General features: G+C 39.6%; 1 protein-coding gene across 4 annotated transcripts in view; it reads right to left on the bottom strand.

Moving 5' to 3' along the window:
* Positions 1–12966, bottom strand: part of kdm4b (lysine (K)-specific demethylase 4B) — a 48093-nt gene that overhangs the window by 27826 nt on the left and 7301 nt on the right. For all 4 annotated transcript variants that reach the window (XM_040128227.1, XM_040128230.1, XM_040128229.1 and 1 more), the window contains exons 4-6: positions 12011–12125; positions 11232–11425; positions 1335–1384 (exon numbers count right to left, since the gene is read on the bottom strand). In XM_040128227.1, the coding sequence (XP_039984161.1) occupies positions 1335–1384; positions 11232–11425; positions 12011–12125 (359 nt within the window). The remainder of the gene's footprint in view (positions 1–1334; positions 1385–11231; positions 11426–12010; positions 12126–12966) is intronic.

Genomic DNA, 12966 nt, shown 5'->3' with positions numbered 1-12966 from the left:
TAATTATTGTGAGAGGCCTACATCAGTCCCCATATATCTGAGTCAGACAAGATGTTCAAAATTTGAGACAAAACCCTCACGTCAGAACCATCTCTAGCTATGACATTCCAGTGTTTCCTCTAGGGTTTTTTTCAGTGGTGGAGGGAAGGAGAGGTTTTGTTGTACCTGGGTGGTGCGCGCACTTGGTACGCCGGTGGTCGCAGTGAATATCAATGGGTAATAAAAATCTATCTAACTTAATGTAAGCTACTTAAATCTACCTCTCTCTTTCTTTACCTCTTCTTTCTCTCTCGCCTTGGCTGGGTGTCGCTATGTGTCTCACACATATTATTGAATTCTCATTTCGTGTATCCGTGGCTTCAAACTGTAATCCCTCTGCAGAATCATGTAATTGCAACTTCATGACATTGCAGCGGTGGCAATAATTTTATAATATTTTTTTTCATAACGGAAACGCTGCATTCAGCAAAGTATGTGTTCAAGTAAATTAGTGATGCAGTCTTGACACAGTTAAAACTGGTTCTTATGTATTTGATTTTTTCATAATTTGCAATGTCCTTGGGTTGTTACACATATTAAGACAATGTAGCAAGCAGCAGCAGCAGCAGCAGCAGCAGCAGCAGCAGCAGCAGCAGCAGCAGCAGCAGCAGCAGCAGCAGCAGCAGCAGCAGCAGCAGCAGCAGCAGCAGCTCGCTCCTAAGCACCATAAAGAATTGATCATAACACAGTCCGGGTCACCATTTTGATCAGACTTTATTGTACGGGCTTTGTAGGTTTCCTCCTCTTTCTGCAGAGCAGTAGTACAAGTAAAAGTGACTGCACATACTAAGTGTTTCAAGTTGCTGTTGCCTCTAGACCTCCATTTTAGTACAGCCAGGTGACACAGAAATCTATGTTTTTATATGCGGTGGGAAAGTGGGATATAAAAGTTTCTCTTCCACTGAATACATGCAAAACATTTTACCACACCATGTACCACACTGTTTACTGTGAGGACCGTTACATCAGCCAGACAAGAAAACTGCAGAGAGGTTGTTTACTGTGAGTGGTAAAGGGTTCCTAAAAGGGATCTGCATGCTGTGCTTAAGAGAAATGAGGCAAGGTGTAGCTAAGAGCTGCTACCTTACTTTCTGTTATACTGTGCAAGGGAGAATGGGTAAGTGTGCTTTGGATGTGTGCTAGTGTGTAGCATGTGTGCAATTTCATGGCATGTGTGTTGAACAGTCTGAAGCACGTTCCCTTTCATTTTACGTGCATTACTGACAAAGAGAGCCAAGGCAGGGTATAAAGGGGTAAAATAAACCCGGCAAAAGAGAACATCCTCATTTCCTTACCTTGTGCCAGTCTCTCCAGCCTCTTGCCGTGTTCAGGTGGGATGGCATACCTGCAGAAAGAGGGGGTAAAAAATGTGATGAGTTTAGTCAAAGGTTTGCCTAATATCAAGATATGCTGTCTTGTTACCAGAAGGACGCAAGTTTGACATCCTCAGCAACATCAAAAACAAGCTGTACTGTACCTTATTCTCTAACCTGTTAAGTTTCATTTTCTAAATGTTCCTCTTCCAATATCCGTGTCAAGTAAAATACATAACTTCCTCTAAATATTTTGGTATTTCTCTAATGCATTTTCCTAGAATAGCTTAAACATATATGTCTCTCATATATTATGATTTTAGAATGACGATATTTTTACATTTTTGACCTATGAACCCCTTGGATTCTTCCTGCTCCTCAGCTGATGATTTAAAAGGAATCTTCAAGTTTTCTACCGTCTAATCTACAACTTTAAGACCTTATTGATCACTGATCATGTTGCAAGTAAAATAGATGTAAAAAATGGAAACTGTACCCTATCAGATTGTGACTGGGCTGCCTTCTTGACATTCAACATATAAAGAAACCACTATTTTCTTTAACAACTTCTAAATGTATTGAATAAAGCAGAAGCCATACTAAGCAATACTTAGACTATTCTCACAAAAGGTACAGACAACACAACTGTATATACTGTACAGTACAGTATAGTCAATGCAAAGACGGAAATAGATACAAATTCATGCTAGGCGTCCAGATTGAGGCAAAGACACAACCATATGAGTTAACACCATTGCATTGATCAAAACATTTGCTGGTTATAACTCAACACAATCATAATCAGAAATGTAGAGAAATTAGAGGAAAATGGTGAGACACTTAAAAGGAAATAAAATAGAAAATTGAAAGTTTCTATTATATTTTGAGATAGGTCATAGTCTGAGCTATCACACAGTCCCTGTTTATACCTGGCATTACCAAGCATCTTTGGTGATCACAAGCGGACAGCTCTATGTACAGGTGTGACTGCACCCAAGACGAATAGAGAATGCATTGGGATCCGATTAGTCAGACCACATTCGCGAATGTGTCCTGGGCTTCAATGAAGGACCACCTACTAAATTTTAAAAAGCAGAGTGTGTCAAACATCTTGGGCGATTTGGTTTATCTGGAACACCAGACCCAGTCTGTATCGTTTTGATTTCTTCTTCGTCTTTTTTTAATTTCCAGGAGGCTAGGCACGGGAATTGCTTTGCTGCCTCCTTCCGGTTAAAAAACAACACCCCATTTGGTCTTTTCAAATGGAAATGATGCACTTATTGGCATATACATTTAAGGGGTGTTAACAAAAATATCAAATTAACCGTTTAGGAATTACAGCCATTTTTATACCTAGTCCCTCATTTTCAGAGGCTCAAAAGTAACTGGACAGACCAACATAATTATAAATCTGAGGCTTAGTTTTAATACTTGGATGAAAACCCTTTGCAGTCAATGAGTGCTGAGTTTCCTCCCTGGAGATGCTCTTCCAGGCCTTTACTGCAGCCACTGCCAGTTGCTGCTTGTTTGTTTGTCTTTCTGCCCTCAGTTTTGTCTTCAGTAAGCGAAAAGGCTGCTCAAGTGGGTTGAGGTCAGGTGACTGACTTGGCCATTGAAGAGTATTCCTTTTCTTTGCCTTGAGAAGCTCTTTGGTTACTTTCGCAGTATGTGTGAAGCACAGTCCTATTAGTTTAGCAGCATTTGGCTGAATCAGAGCCGACAGTATGGAGCTCTACACTCCAGAATTCATCCTGCTACTTCAGCAGTCACATCATCAGTAAACACCAGTGACACAGTTCCATTGGCAGCCTTACATGCCAATGCCATAACACTACCTCCACCATGTTTGACAGATGATGTGGTGCTTTGGATCATGAGCCGTTCCTTTCCTTCTCCATACTCTTCTCTTCCCATCATTCTGGTACAAGTTCATCTTTGGTTTCATCTGTGGACATGTTTTTTTTTTAGTTTTTTTTTTTAAGTTTTCTGGCAAAGTCTAATCTGGCCATTCTATTCTTGAGTGTTACCAGTAGTTTGCATCTTGTGGTAAGCCCTCTGTATTTACATTCATCAGGGTATCTCTTGATTGTATATTTTGACAAGGATACGCCTATCTCCTCGAGAGTGTTCCTGACCTGGCTAGATGTTGTGAGGGGTTTTTCTTCACCGAGGAAAGAATTCTGTGATCATCCACTTTAATTGTATTCAATATGCTTCCAGGGTTTTTGGTGTTGCTGAGCAACCAAATTGGTGATTTGGCGACTGCTAAAGTTTCTGTTATCTGTCTTGTTTTTTCAGCCTAATGATTGCCTCCTTTATTTGTATCAATACCGATTTGTATTGTATAATGAGAGTTCCAATGTAAAGCTGCGAAGTGCAAATTCAACACTTGGAATCACCTCCAGATTTTATTTGCCTAATTTTTCATGAATTAACAAGGGTACAGGCCATACCTGTCCATGAAACTGATTGTCAGTCAATTGTCCAATTACTTTTGAGCATCTGAAAATTAAAGACTATGTATAATAATGGTTGTAATTCCTAAACGGGTAATGCAATATTTTTGTTAAACTCCTTAAATTAAAGCTGAAAGGATACACTTCAATCACAACTTGATGGCTTGGTTTCAATGCCACCATGGTGCTGTACAGAGGCAAAATTACAAAAGTTGTATCACTTTCCAAACACTTATGTATCTAACTGTACCTCTGAACATACCTTAAAAATTAAAGCTGACACAATAATATGAATCACAAGAACATAACAGCCTCAACTGGATGCTTAAAACAAGTTATAATTTGAAGGGAAGAAGGGGAAACAGGAAGGGTGGTGGAAAATATAAAATGACTTTTGAAGGGCAGGACCGATTGAAATGATGGTTTTGGGAGGGCTGGGTTATTTCACAGCCCTCAGCACCTACCGTTTTAAGAAATGAAATTACCCATGCTGTACACCTCCCTTTTACACATGCACACATCATGCAATCCAATCACCATTCTTGTCAGTGTTTGGAGGGTCTGTGGGTGGGCCGAATGGAATGGGGTTCGCCATATTGCTTTGATCTGTTACATTGTTTTCATCTATTCTAGCTCATCTTTTTGCTGTATTACTGCTGGGTTTTTTTTTTGTTTTGTTTTTTTGTTTTGTTTTTTTAAATGGAGCAAATTAGCAGATACAACTCTCTCTTTGTATGTTTATACACGGCTCAGCCATCATTCAGCCAAAAGACTACAACGGATAACTGGTTTTAATATTGTGGCTGATCGGTGTAACGTTTCATTGTTTTTCCTCCTTCCACTTCGTTTCTGTTTTATTGCTGTGCAAATAATGTTACCCTGTGGCCCTGGTTCTGTATTGCTCTTCAGGTAGAGCAAGGTACTAACATTACCAAGAAGTAAAAGTGTTTGTACTGTTAATGTATTAGGTACATTAGACACTGTAACGTCTGTATCATTACACCAAATATCAGATGCTACATTTAGAAATTAAGTGTATTTGTAAAACAGAGTGGGAGGGAGCCAGCATAGCTCAAATCTAAGCCATTCATTTTTGAAGTTATTATAATGCTTTTTATTACTACAATTATTTCCTCTGGTTTGCTTAAGCCTCCAGAGACCTCAGGCAATGAATTATGGGTGGACAAAAGCCTAAACTCAAGCCTATAAAACCACATGGATATTTGAAACAGAGGGAGAAACAGAGAGAGATTATTAGAAAAAAGAACAAAGATGTAGTGACGGTGAAAGGAGACAACACGCAAGGAGAGACAGAAAAAGAATGAGCAGGAGCATAAGACAGCAAGAGAGACGGAGAGATAAAAATAATAAAGAACATAAAGGACTAAGTCGATTTCTGACAAGGGAGCCAGGACATGGTACCACACTGCCTCCTGTAGACGAAAGCTAGGAACTTCAGAAAGGTGCAGCATCCTTCAATGTTTTATTATTATAGCCTGGATTCACACAACTATCCAACATCAGAAGCGCTTGGGCAAAGTCCTTATGCCTTTTGGAAGCACATGAGTGAAAAGTTCAGTTTATTATCCCAGAGTTGTAACTGGTCTGTTTTATTGAGTAAATATAAAGTTAACTACCCTCTGTATCTTTGTTGGGGTTTTAAGACTATAATCTTTCTCTATGTGTGAGCATACTTTTTATTTGTGCATTTTGGACTTTAAGATAATGTTGTTGATAATTTGTATATTCACACACACACACACACACACACACACGCGCGCGAACACACACACAAAGTATATCATCCCTCAGATGATCGCTTCCATCCCAGCATCAAACTAAACAAATCAGCCGATCAGCGTGTCTCCTCCTGTTCCCTCCCTCCTAAGTCCATGGTTGCTATGGTAGCAACACGTCTGTCACTCTGGCAGCAGAGAGAGAAACGCGCAAATAAAACAACACACAGAAAATGAAGGCTTGAACTTTTCCACCTCCCTGGGGAAGGGTATGATTAATCTATGGCAGGACAGCATTCCTAGCAGGTGGAATTAAGATGTCTTGACAGCATAAAGAGCAGCACAGTGTGCATTAGTGTGTTTTCCACCTCACACACATGTTAACTATATGCGCATTCTTCCTTTTCAGTGTTTTCCAGTTAAAGACAATTTCTATTATGAGCAGTGACTACCTGCTGCACTAAAAATCCTGTTTAGCTAATTTTTTATTAGAACCTTTACATGTAAATCAAGTAGGTCACAATTGTGTTTACAAACGCCATAAGTTCAGTTTAAATACTGGGTATGTGTGGTCTCCCAGACCACAGATGTAATGTTTTTTTTTTTCAAATGAAGATCAGACAGCACACAGTCTTTGCTGTAGCAGAAGCTTTAGAGATTAAAAGCTAGCAGAATGTTTGGTCTAATATTTATTTTATCAAAAAGTGACCAAATGATGTCAACTATTCTCAACCAGTTCCTCTATTTCTCTACTGCAACAATCACTCGATCCAACACACTTAATGTTAATAATTCTCTTAATAATTTTTGTATTACATGTGTACCTGCGTTTACCTTTATGTGAAAATAAACACATGAACACACATGCAGCGCAGGGGTAAAATTTTTAACAGAGTAAAGCTCAGATCTCAGATCTCAGAGCGTCTTACTAGAAACTTATTAGTCAAAGCCTAGAACACACCACACAACATCAAGACTGCAGTTACGACTCAACTCATGCCATATGCAGATCTTCGGCTCTCCCTTTCTGGGGGGGAGGACTGTCACAGGAGAATGGTTCAAAACTGATGGACTACAGAGGAGGTTGAGGACGGATGGATTCATAATAAAGTCATCTCTTCCCTGGAAGTTTCAGCTAGGCTATGCTTCAAAATACCCTTTCAATTCTCTTTCATCGGCTTTTCCCTACCTTCGCCTCACATACTCTGAGGCTAATCTTTTATCTGATAACAGATCTACTGCTGTGTGTTGGGATAGAGGGGTGATTGAGAGGGTTTCAGCAATAAAAATAAATAGAAGGAGAATGATGGAGGGATAAAGACAGAGGGAAAATGACCGACTGCTAAGGCTGAGATCCTTTAAACATCCAACTGGGCTTGTTTTACTATATTCGTGGGGTCCGAAAACCAGGAGCCCACTACACTTGTGGTATGGATCCCCACAAATATAGTAAAACAAGGATTGTGTGTGTGTGTGTGTGTGTGTGTGTGTGTTCGTGTGTGTGTGTGGTTATGGTGGGGTCAACTTTGATGGGAGCATAGTCGCATTTCACAAACGGCCGCACTACGACAGAAGTGTAAGAGACAGAGTGTGAGCGTGTATGTGCGCGAGCGCCCGTGCATGCAAATGTGTGTGTTTTAAGGGGGCATGGTCTGTTTAACAGCCTGTAATTACCACACCACACTCAAGTGTAAAAGTGAAAATGATCCAATTTCAGAAGAATGAAGGTGGGAAAGCTTGGTGAGCACTGAGACTGAGAGAGAGAGAGAGAGAGAGAGAGAGAGAGAGAGAGAGTGAGAGTGACAGAGAGTGAACAAAACCAAGCGAGAGAAATAGACAAAGGGAAGAGCAGAAAAAAAGAAAAGCACATGTTGAAAAAAGGAAATGAATGGTGTGCATTCATCCATCGGGGAGCTAAGTAGTCTTAAGTGACAGAGACGATGGTAAGGGCAAACTAAATGGAAGTATAAAGAGGGTGGAAGCAAGGAAAGAAGCAAAAAAGTTGGAAAGCATAATTGTGTTGGCAAACCGTATACTCAGCGTAGGCAGATATACCTGTGACATGTAGACATAGTCAAATAATTTTTCAAATTAATAACAGAAAATAGCCAATGTGCACTTTTGAATGTAAAGATCAGTTACTTATTGTATATTATCAAAAGCTTCATTTGTTTTTGTCTTGCAGTATTAATGAGATTCTCACATAAACAAATACTGGTGTATCTTCAAAGGAAAACACATACTGGTGGCCTGTTGTACACATCAAAACACCCGCCCGTATTGTTTTCTGTGTAAGACCATACACTGACAACGTCTTTAAAAGCATGTTATGGCGACTGATCTCCACAAGATGCCAACGGCCTTGACTACTTCTTCTGTCTATTTGGTGCATCCAGTGTGCCCGATGACACAGTGTATACGTGTTGCCTTTACAATTAAGAAAGCCAGGGGAAAGTGGGTTGATAGAGGAGCTGCAGGTTAGACTCACTGTCGTTAGCATAGTCAAGTCGGTTTTATCAATTTTGCCCAAAATCATAAATTTGCTTCAAATACAGTAGCTGCCCTCTTAAGAAAAAAGGCTTCTACGGAAACTTTTGTATTTAGAGAGACATTCTACGAGGCGCCCTTTTAGTCTAGGGCTGTTAAGAGCGTTAGCCAATGAGCCTCAACATCTCTGGTTCAAATCTACTCAGGAACCTCTGTCTCTCCCCACATTTCCTGTCAGCTCTCTACTACCTCTATTATAAAAAGGCACAAAATGTCCCAACAAAATTTATTTAAAATGTTTTACTAAAATATTTTATCAAATCTGAAATCTGCATTAGAAAAAGTCTACAGAGGCTCTGACTCTTCTAAAAAGAGTCGTCCTCCAATCTAGCATTGCACTACCATAACATCATCAGACTCCATTTTAAAAGATGGACATCTAAAAAGAAGGACCAGACTTTATGATGCAGAACCACAGATAGTCTTTTTCCTTGTCAAAATGTGCTTCCTACATTACTCACAACGGAACTCATCCATCCACATTCAGCGGGAGATTCCGGCTATGTTATACTAGTAGCGGCTGATGTAGCCTTGAGCTGCCAGCCTTAAACAGAGATAAGCTCACTTCTTTCTAACTTCACACCCACGGATTTTTTTCGTTTTTAAACTGTTAAACCTCAGACTCAACTGAAACTACCTGAAGTGGCATCACTTGGAGCCACAAAACCCTTTTTACAACTTTTTTCCCCACATATGCAGTTGTACTCCCTAAGGCCCATGCACAGACTTCAATGTGTAAACTCAGTGCCCTTTAAATATACTCTACCATTTGCTTCAAGAACCTTATGTTGGTCATGTGCATTGGTCCTGTATGCCATTGATTCAAATCGTGCAACAAAAGTGTCCCGTTGAAGTATCCATGAGTGAGACTATTAGTGAGACTATTTAGCACTGCATCAGCATTTGACCAGATTGGAAGTTCGATACCAACTGTAGTCATCCAAGCTAAAAGAATAATGCAGGCATGAAACAGCTTGATGAATGTCATTTTTTTTTTTTTTTTTTTTTACACACACACACACACACACACACACACACACACACACACACACACACACACACACACACACACACACACACACACACACACACACACACACACACACACAAAGACAGTGAGTTGTAATGATACATCCCCACTCTCAGTGAGAGGTGTGAAATCGAGACAGGTAGATCATTTTAATGAGGTCACATCACAGACAGCAGAAACTGGTATCATGCACGCATGCACACACAGACACACGGACACGCGCACACACACCCACACACACCCACACACGAGGAGGACAGGGAAAGGGGAGAGGTGGAAGGGAAGCATACTGTGACAAAAATGAAGACTGGTGAGAAAAGGGAAGCTTAGAAACTCTGTGCACAGAGTGAGAGCGAGAGTGAGAGCGAAAGACAGAGACAGAGACAGAGACAGAGATAATACTGTATCCAAGGCTGGGTTGGCTCTGCTCACCACCTGCAGTGCCAGAGATTACAAAAAAAAAAAAAAAACTTGAACGAAAGAAAGGAAAACACACGCGCACGCACACAAGAGAAAATCAAGGGGCAGAAAAGGAAAAGAAAAAAAAGTATTTTTCTTGGACTACAAGGGACCTTCAGGGGTAGGTGACAGGAAGACAAAAGGAAATGTAATAATGATGCACAGAATAGAAAGCAAGCAAGCCAAATAACAGCTCAAATCACTATAACTATCTATAATGCACAACAGATGCTACAAATGGTTTCAGAAGTCTTTCTGTGCATTCACAAGAGTGAAGTTATGAAGAAATGTGAATTTCACAACACAGGTAAGAATCGGGTCATGATGTATCGTTTTTCTTGTGTTCAACATTCTTCACAGATTTATTGAACAAATTGGAGGAGAAAACAAAAGAGGAAAACATCTGCAAACAATTCTTAAACAAAACAACAACAAATGGCAGAAGAAAAGAGGATGAACAAAACTGAATTCTAGCATTATTCATGAGGTGTTTTGTCCTAATATTTAAAGGTCAAATCAAACTTGTAAAAGAAACAGAAGTCAAGCACAATCAATAAATATCTCAAAGGTTTACTCGCCAATACGGAACCCTCAGATGGTAAAATAACCAATGAGAAGCCCCTGTATTGCGAGCACAACACAGCATGCTCAAATAAACTGCAGTCGACGGCAGAGATTCCCAACAAATTACTCTGTAAAGTAAGTATGTAAAAGTTTTCTGTTCCAGAAATACAAGCCTAAATAGAGAATCTAAGACATGGGAATGATGTAGTTGGCATAGAGTTGTGAGGTTTAATTTGCAACAGAAACTGTCTACCCTCTAGCCATCGTCTATTTCAACTGCTTTTGACTGGATCACTGAGAGAGATGGGTTGAAGACCCCTGATGTACACTACAGAGCGGATGAAACAGCAGGAAGAGTGAATATTCTCCTTTTCCGTGAGACACAGCAAGTCTGCTTCTTCATACCAGTACCTCCACAACCAAGTTATAACTATATTACCATTTAAAAATTATGTTTTCAGTACACAAAGTTGAAAGGAAGCAGCAAAATTTGAAATACTCAGAATGATGCTAAGAAAGTCTTGACCCAGCTGTCATGAGCTGGTATTTATTACAAATGACTCTACCTCTGCTTCTTAAAATTAAACTAAATTTCAAATCGATAAGGCAAATAAATAACCCTCAATCAAACAGTGTTTTCCCTGCTTGATTCATCATGGCTGCACTACCTCGACTTCACAGGCAGATTATTTTCCTGTTAGGATCCACATGCACTTTAGGTGGTGCTGTTAACCCCTGTGGGATTTCATATGCTACCAGGCAGGCAGTATCTTCAGGCTGTTGGAATGTCCACAGTGAGAGCCAACATGTAAGGTGCTGCCTGCCTCACAGCTTCTGTCAGTAGCACTCCAATCCAGTCTAATCAGTTTTGTGAAAATCACAAAGTGATGGCTACTGCTGTCAACTACAGCCTACAGCGTTGATATATGACCAGAAGCTATACTTACACAAAACTGCCGTGCAGCAAGCAGAGACCTTAAAACCAATTTAAAGTTTAAAATGACAAGTGACATGGTTGAGGCTGTACAGAATGCTTCAAGAAAAAAAAAACAAAAAATAAAAACAAAACAAAAAAAACGTGACTGACCAGGACTTGGACTGTCCAAAGTGCAGGTAGTTGATGCTGTAGAGGTCCATGTCCTCAGTGTGCCAGGCAAACGTGGTCTTCCACATCCCAAAATACAGATATGGAGTATTGACACCCTCAATAACGATACCACACTCCTGCTCCACCATATCCAGCAGCGTGTTGAGATGGCCAATGTTCCACTCTTGAATGTCCTGGACAGAATAACATGCATTTTTATGATTAGGCAGTACAGAGTAGTCTGCACACTACACTCAAAGTGGTCCTCCAGGTCTATCAATGGCTGTACCAGCAGATGGTGCTTTAGTGCAACAAAAATGACAGGATCTCCTTCATTCAGCAGGTACTGAAGTTACACAATGTGGTGCAGAAACCTCTCTTTCTGATACTGGCAACAGGTCATAAAAAGCACAATATTTAAAGCAGCTTATATTAAGGACATAGTATTAAAATTTAAAATTATCCATTTATCAATTTATTCAAAATATACATCCCTATAGTGGATGAAAAAAAAAAAATCACAGGGTATATTTTCAATTAAGTTTCCATGTTATCCAATAATATTGGTAACCCGGTAATTCTGAAGATGTAGGTTAAAGTTACGTTATCATTAAAAACAGTTAAAAGGCTGAGATATATTGCTAAAAGTGTGGTAAATTCTTTTTTGTCCTCAAGTCATGGAGCCATGACTAATAATCTTTATCAAAGTATCAAGCAAAATACGTAGGGTTAGCAAATCAGCCTTAACCAGCGAACACCACGACACACACAACCTTCACCTCATCATAGATGGAGCCACTGACATCTGCACCATAAATGGGTGACACAAATGTCAAGTTTTTCCAGTACTTCCTCTCTAGGTCGTCAAAGTCTTTGTGGCGAGGTGTGCAGTACCTAAAAACAGAAATATTGTCAGCAGTGAGTAGAGAGATAGACTTTCAGCTACACCCTCATGTTGGCAAGCATCCATCATTATGAACAGTTCCACAATTTGTCGTTTTTTAGTCGCCAGCATGTAGCTTTTTGGCTACTTTAGGTCTACAAACAGAAAATCGGCCCCACATACACTTGGTAAATAAATGCTTACAACAGGGGCTAATTTAGAATGACTTATTCATACTGACATGTTTGGTATAGAAATGGAAACAGGATGAGAACAATGTCACTGTTTTTATATGCAATAAAAATATTAACATTTTTATTCTTTGTTATTATCAGTAGTAGTATTTTACATCTCCATCCCTTGACATAAATCCTCACCATAGATATGATTTTACTATCGCCTTCACTCAATTTTAGTTGAGAATTTTTTTGAACACTACAGAGCAGAAGAGACACTCCAAAACAAACCTACAGCAAAAGGCCAGAGATAGTGCCACGACAACGTCATCTTCAACTGGCCAGTTATTCCACTCAGCAAAAGCTACCACTTTTGTAAAATAGTATTATCAGATGTTAATGTAACTCAGTCACAACTCGAGCAGAATGCAAACTATTTTGTTCTTGCTGGAGGAGTTTCCTTCAAATCATGGACACAAATGACATTGTTAGAGATATAGTGTTTGGATAAGTGGCAGAAGTTGTTACTGATAAACCAATGATTGGTACCGATTGAATATACTTATTATTTCTCTTACACAACCTTTTAAAGAATTTTTAGTAAATAAAATATAAATTATCAACAGCACTTGTAAGGTATGAAATCTGAATACCTGTGAGCAAACTGCTTGGAAGA

Source organism: Xiphias gladius, chromosome 6 (genome assembly GCF_016859285.1).
Source record: "Xiphias gladius isolate SHS-SW01 ecotype Sanya breed wild chromosome 6, ASM1685928v1, whole genome shotgun sequence".
Classification (NCBI taxonomy): domain Eukaryota; kingdom Metazoa; phylum Chordata; class Actinopteri; order Istiophoriformes; family Xiphiidae; genus Xiphias; species Xiphias gladius.
The sequence above is the reverse complement of the archived record's forward strand: the minus strand, read 5'-3'. Positions and strand labels throughout refer to the sequence as shown.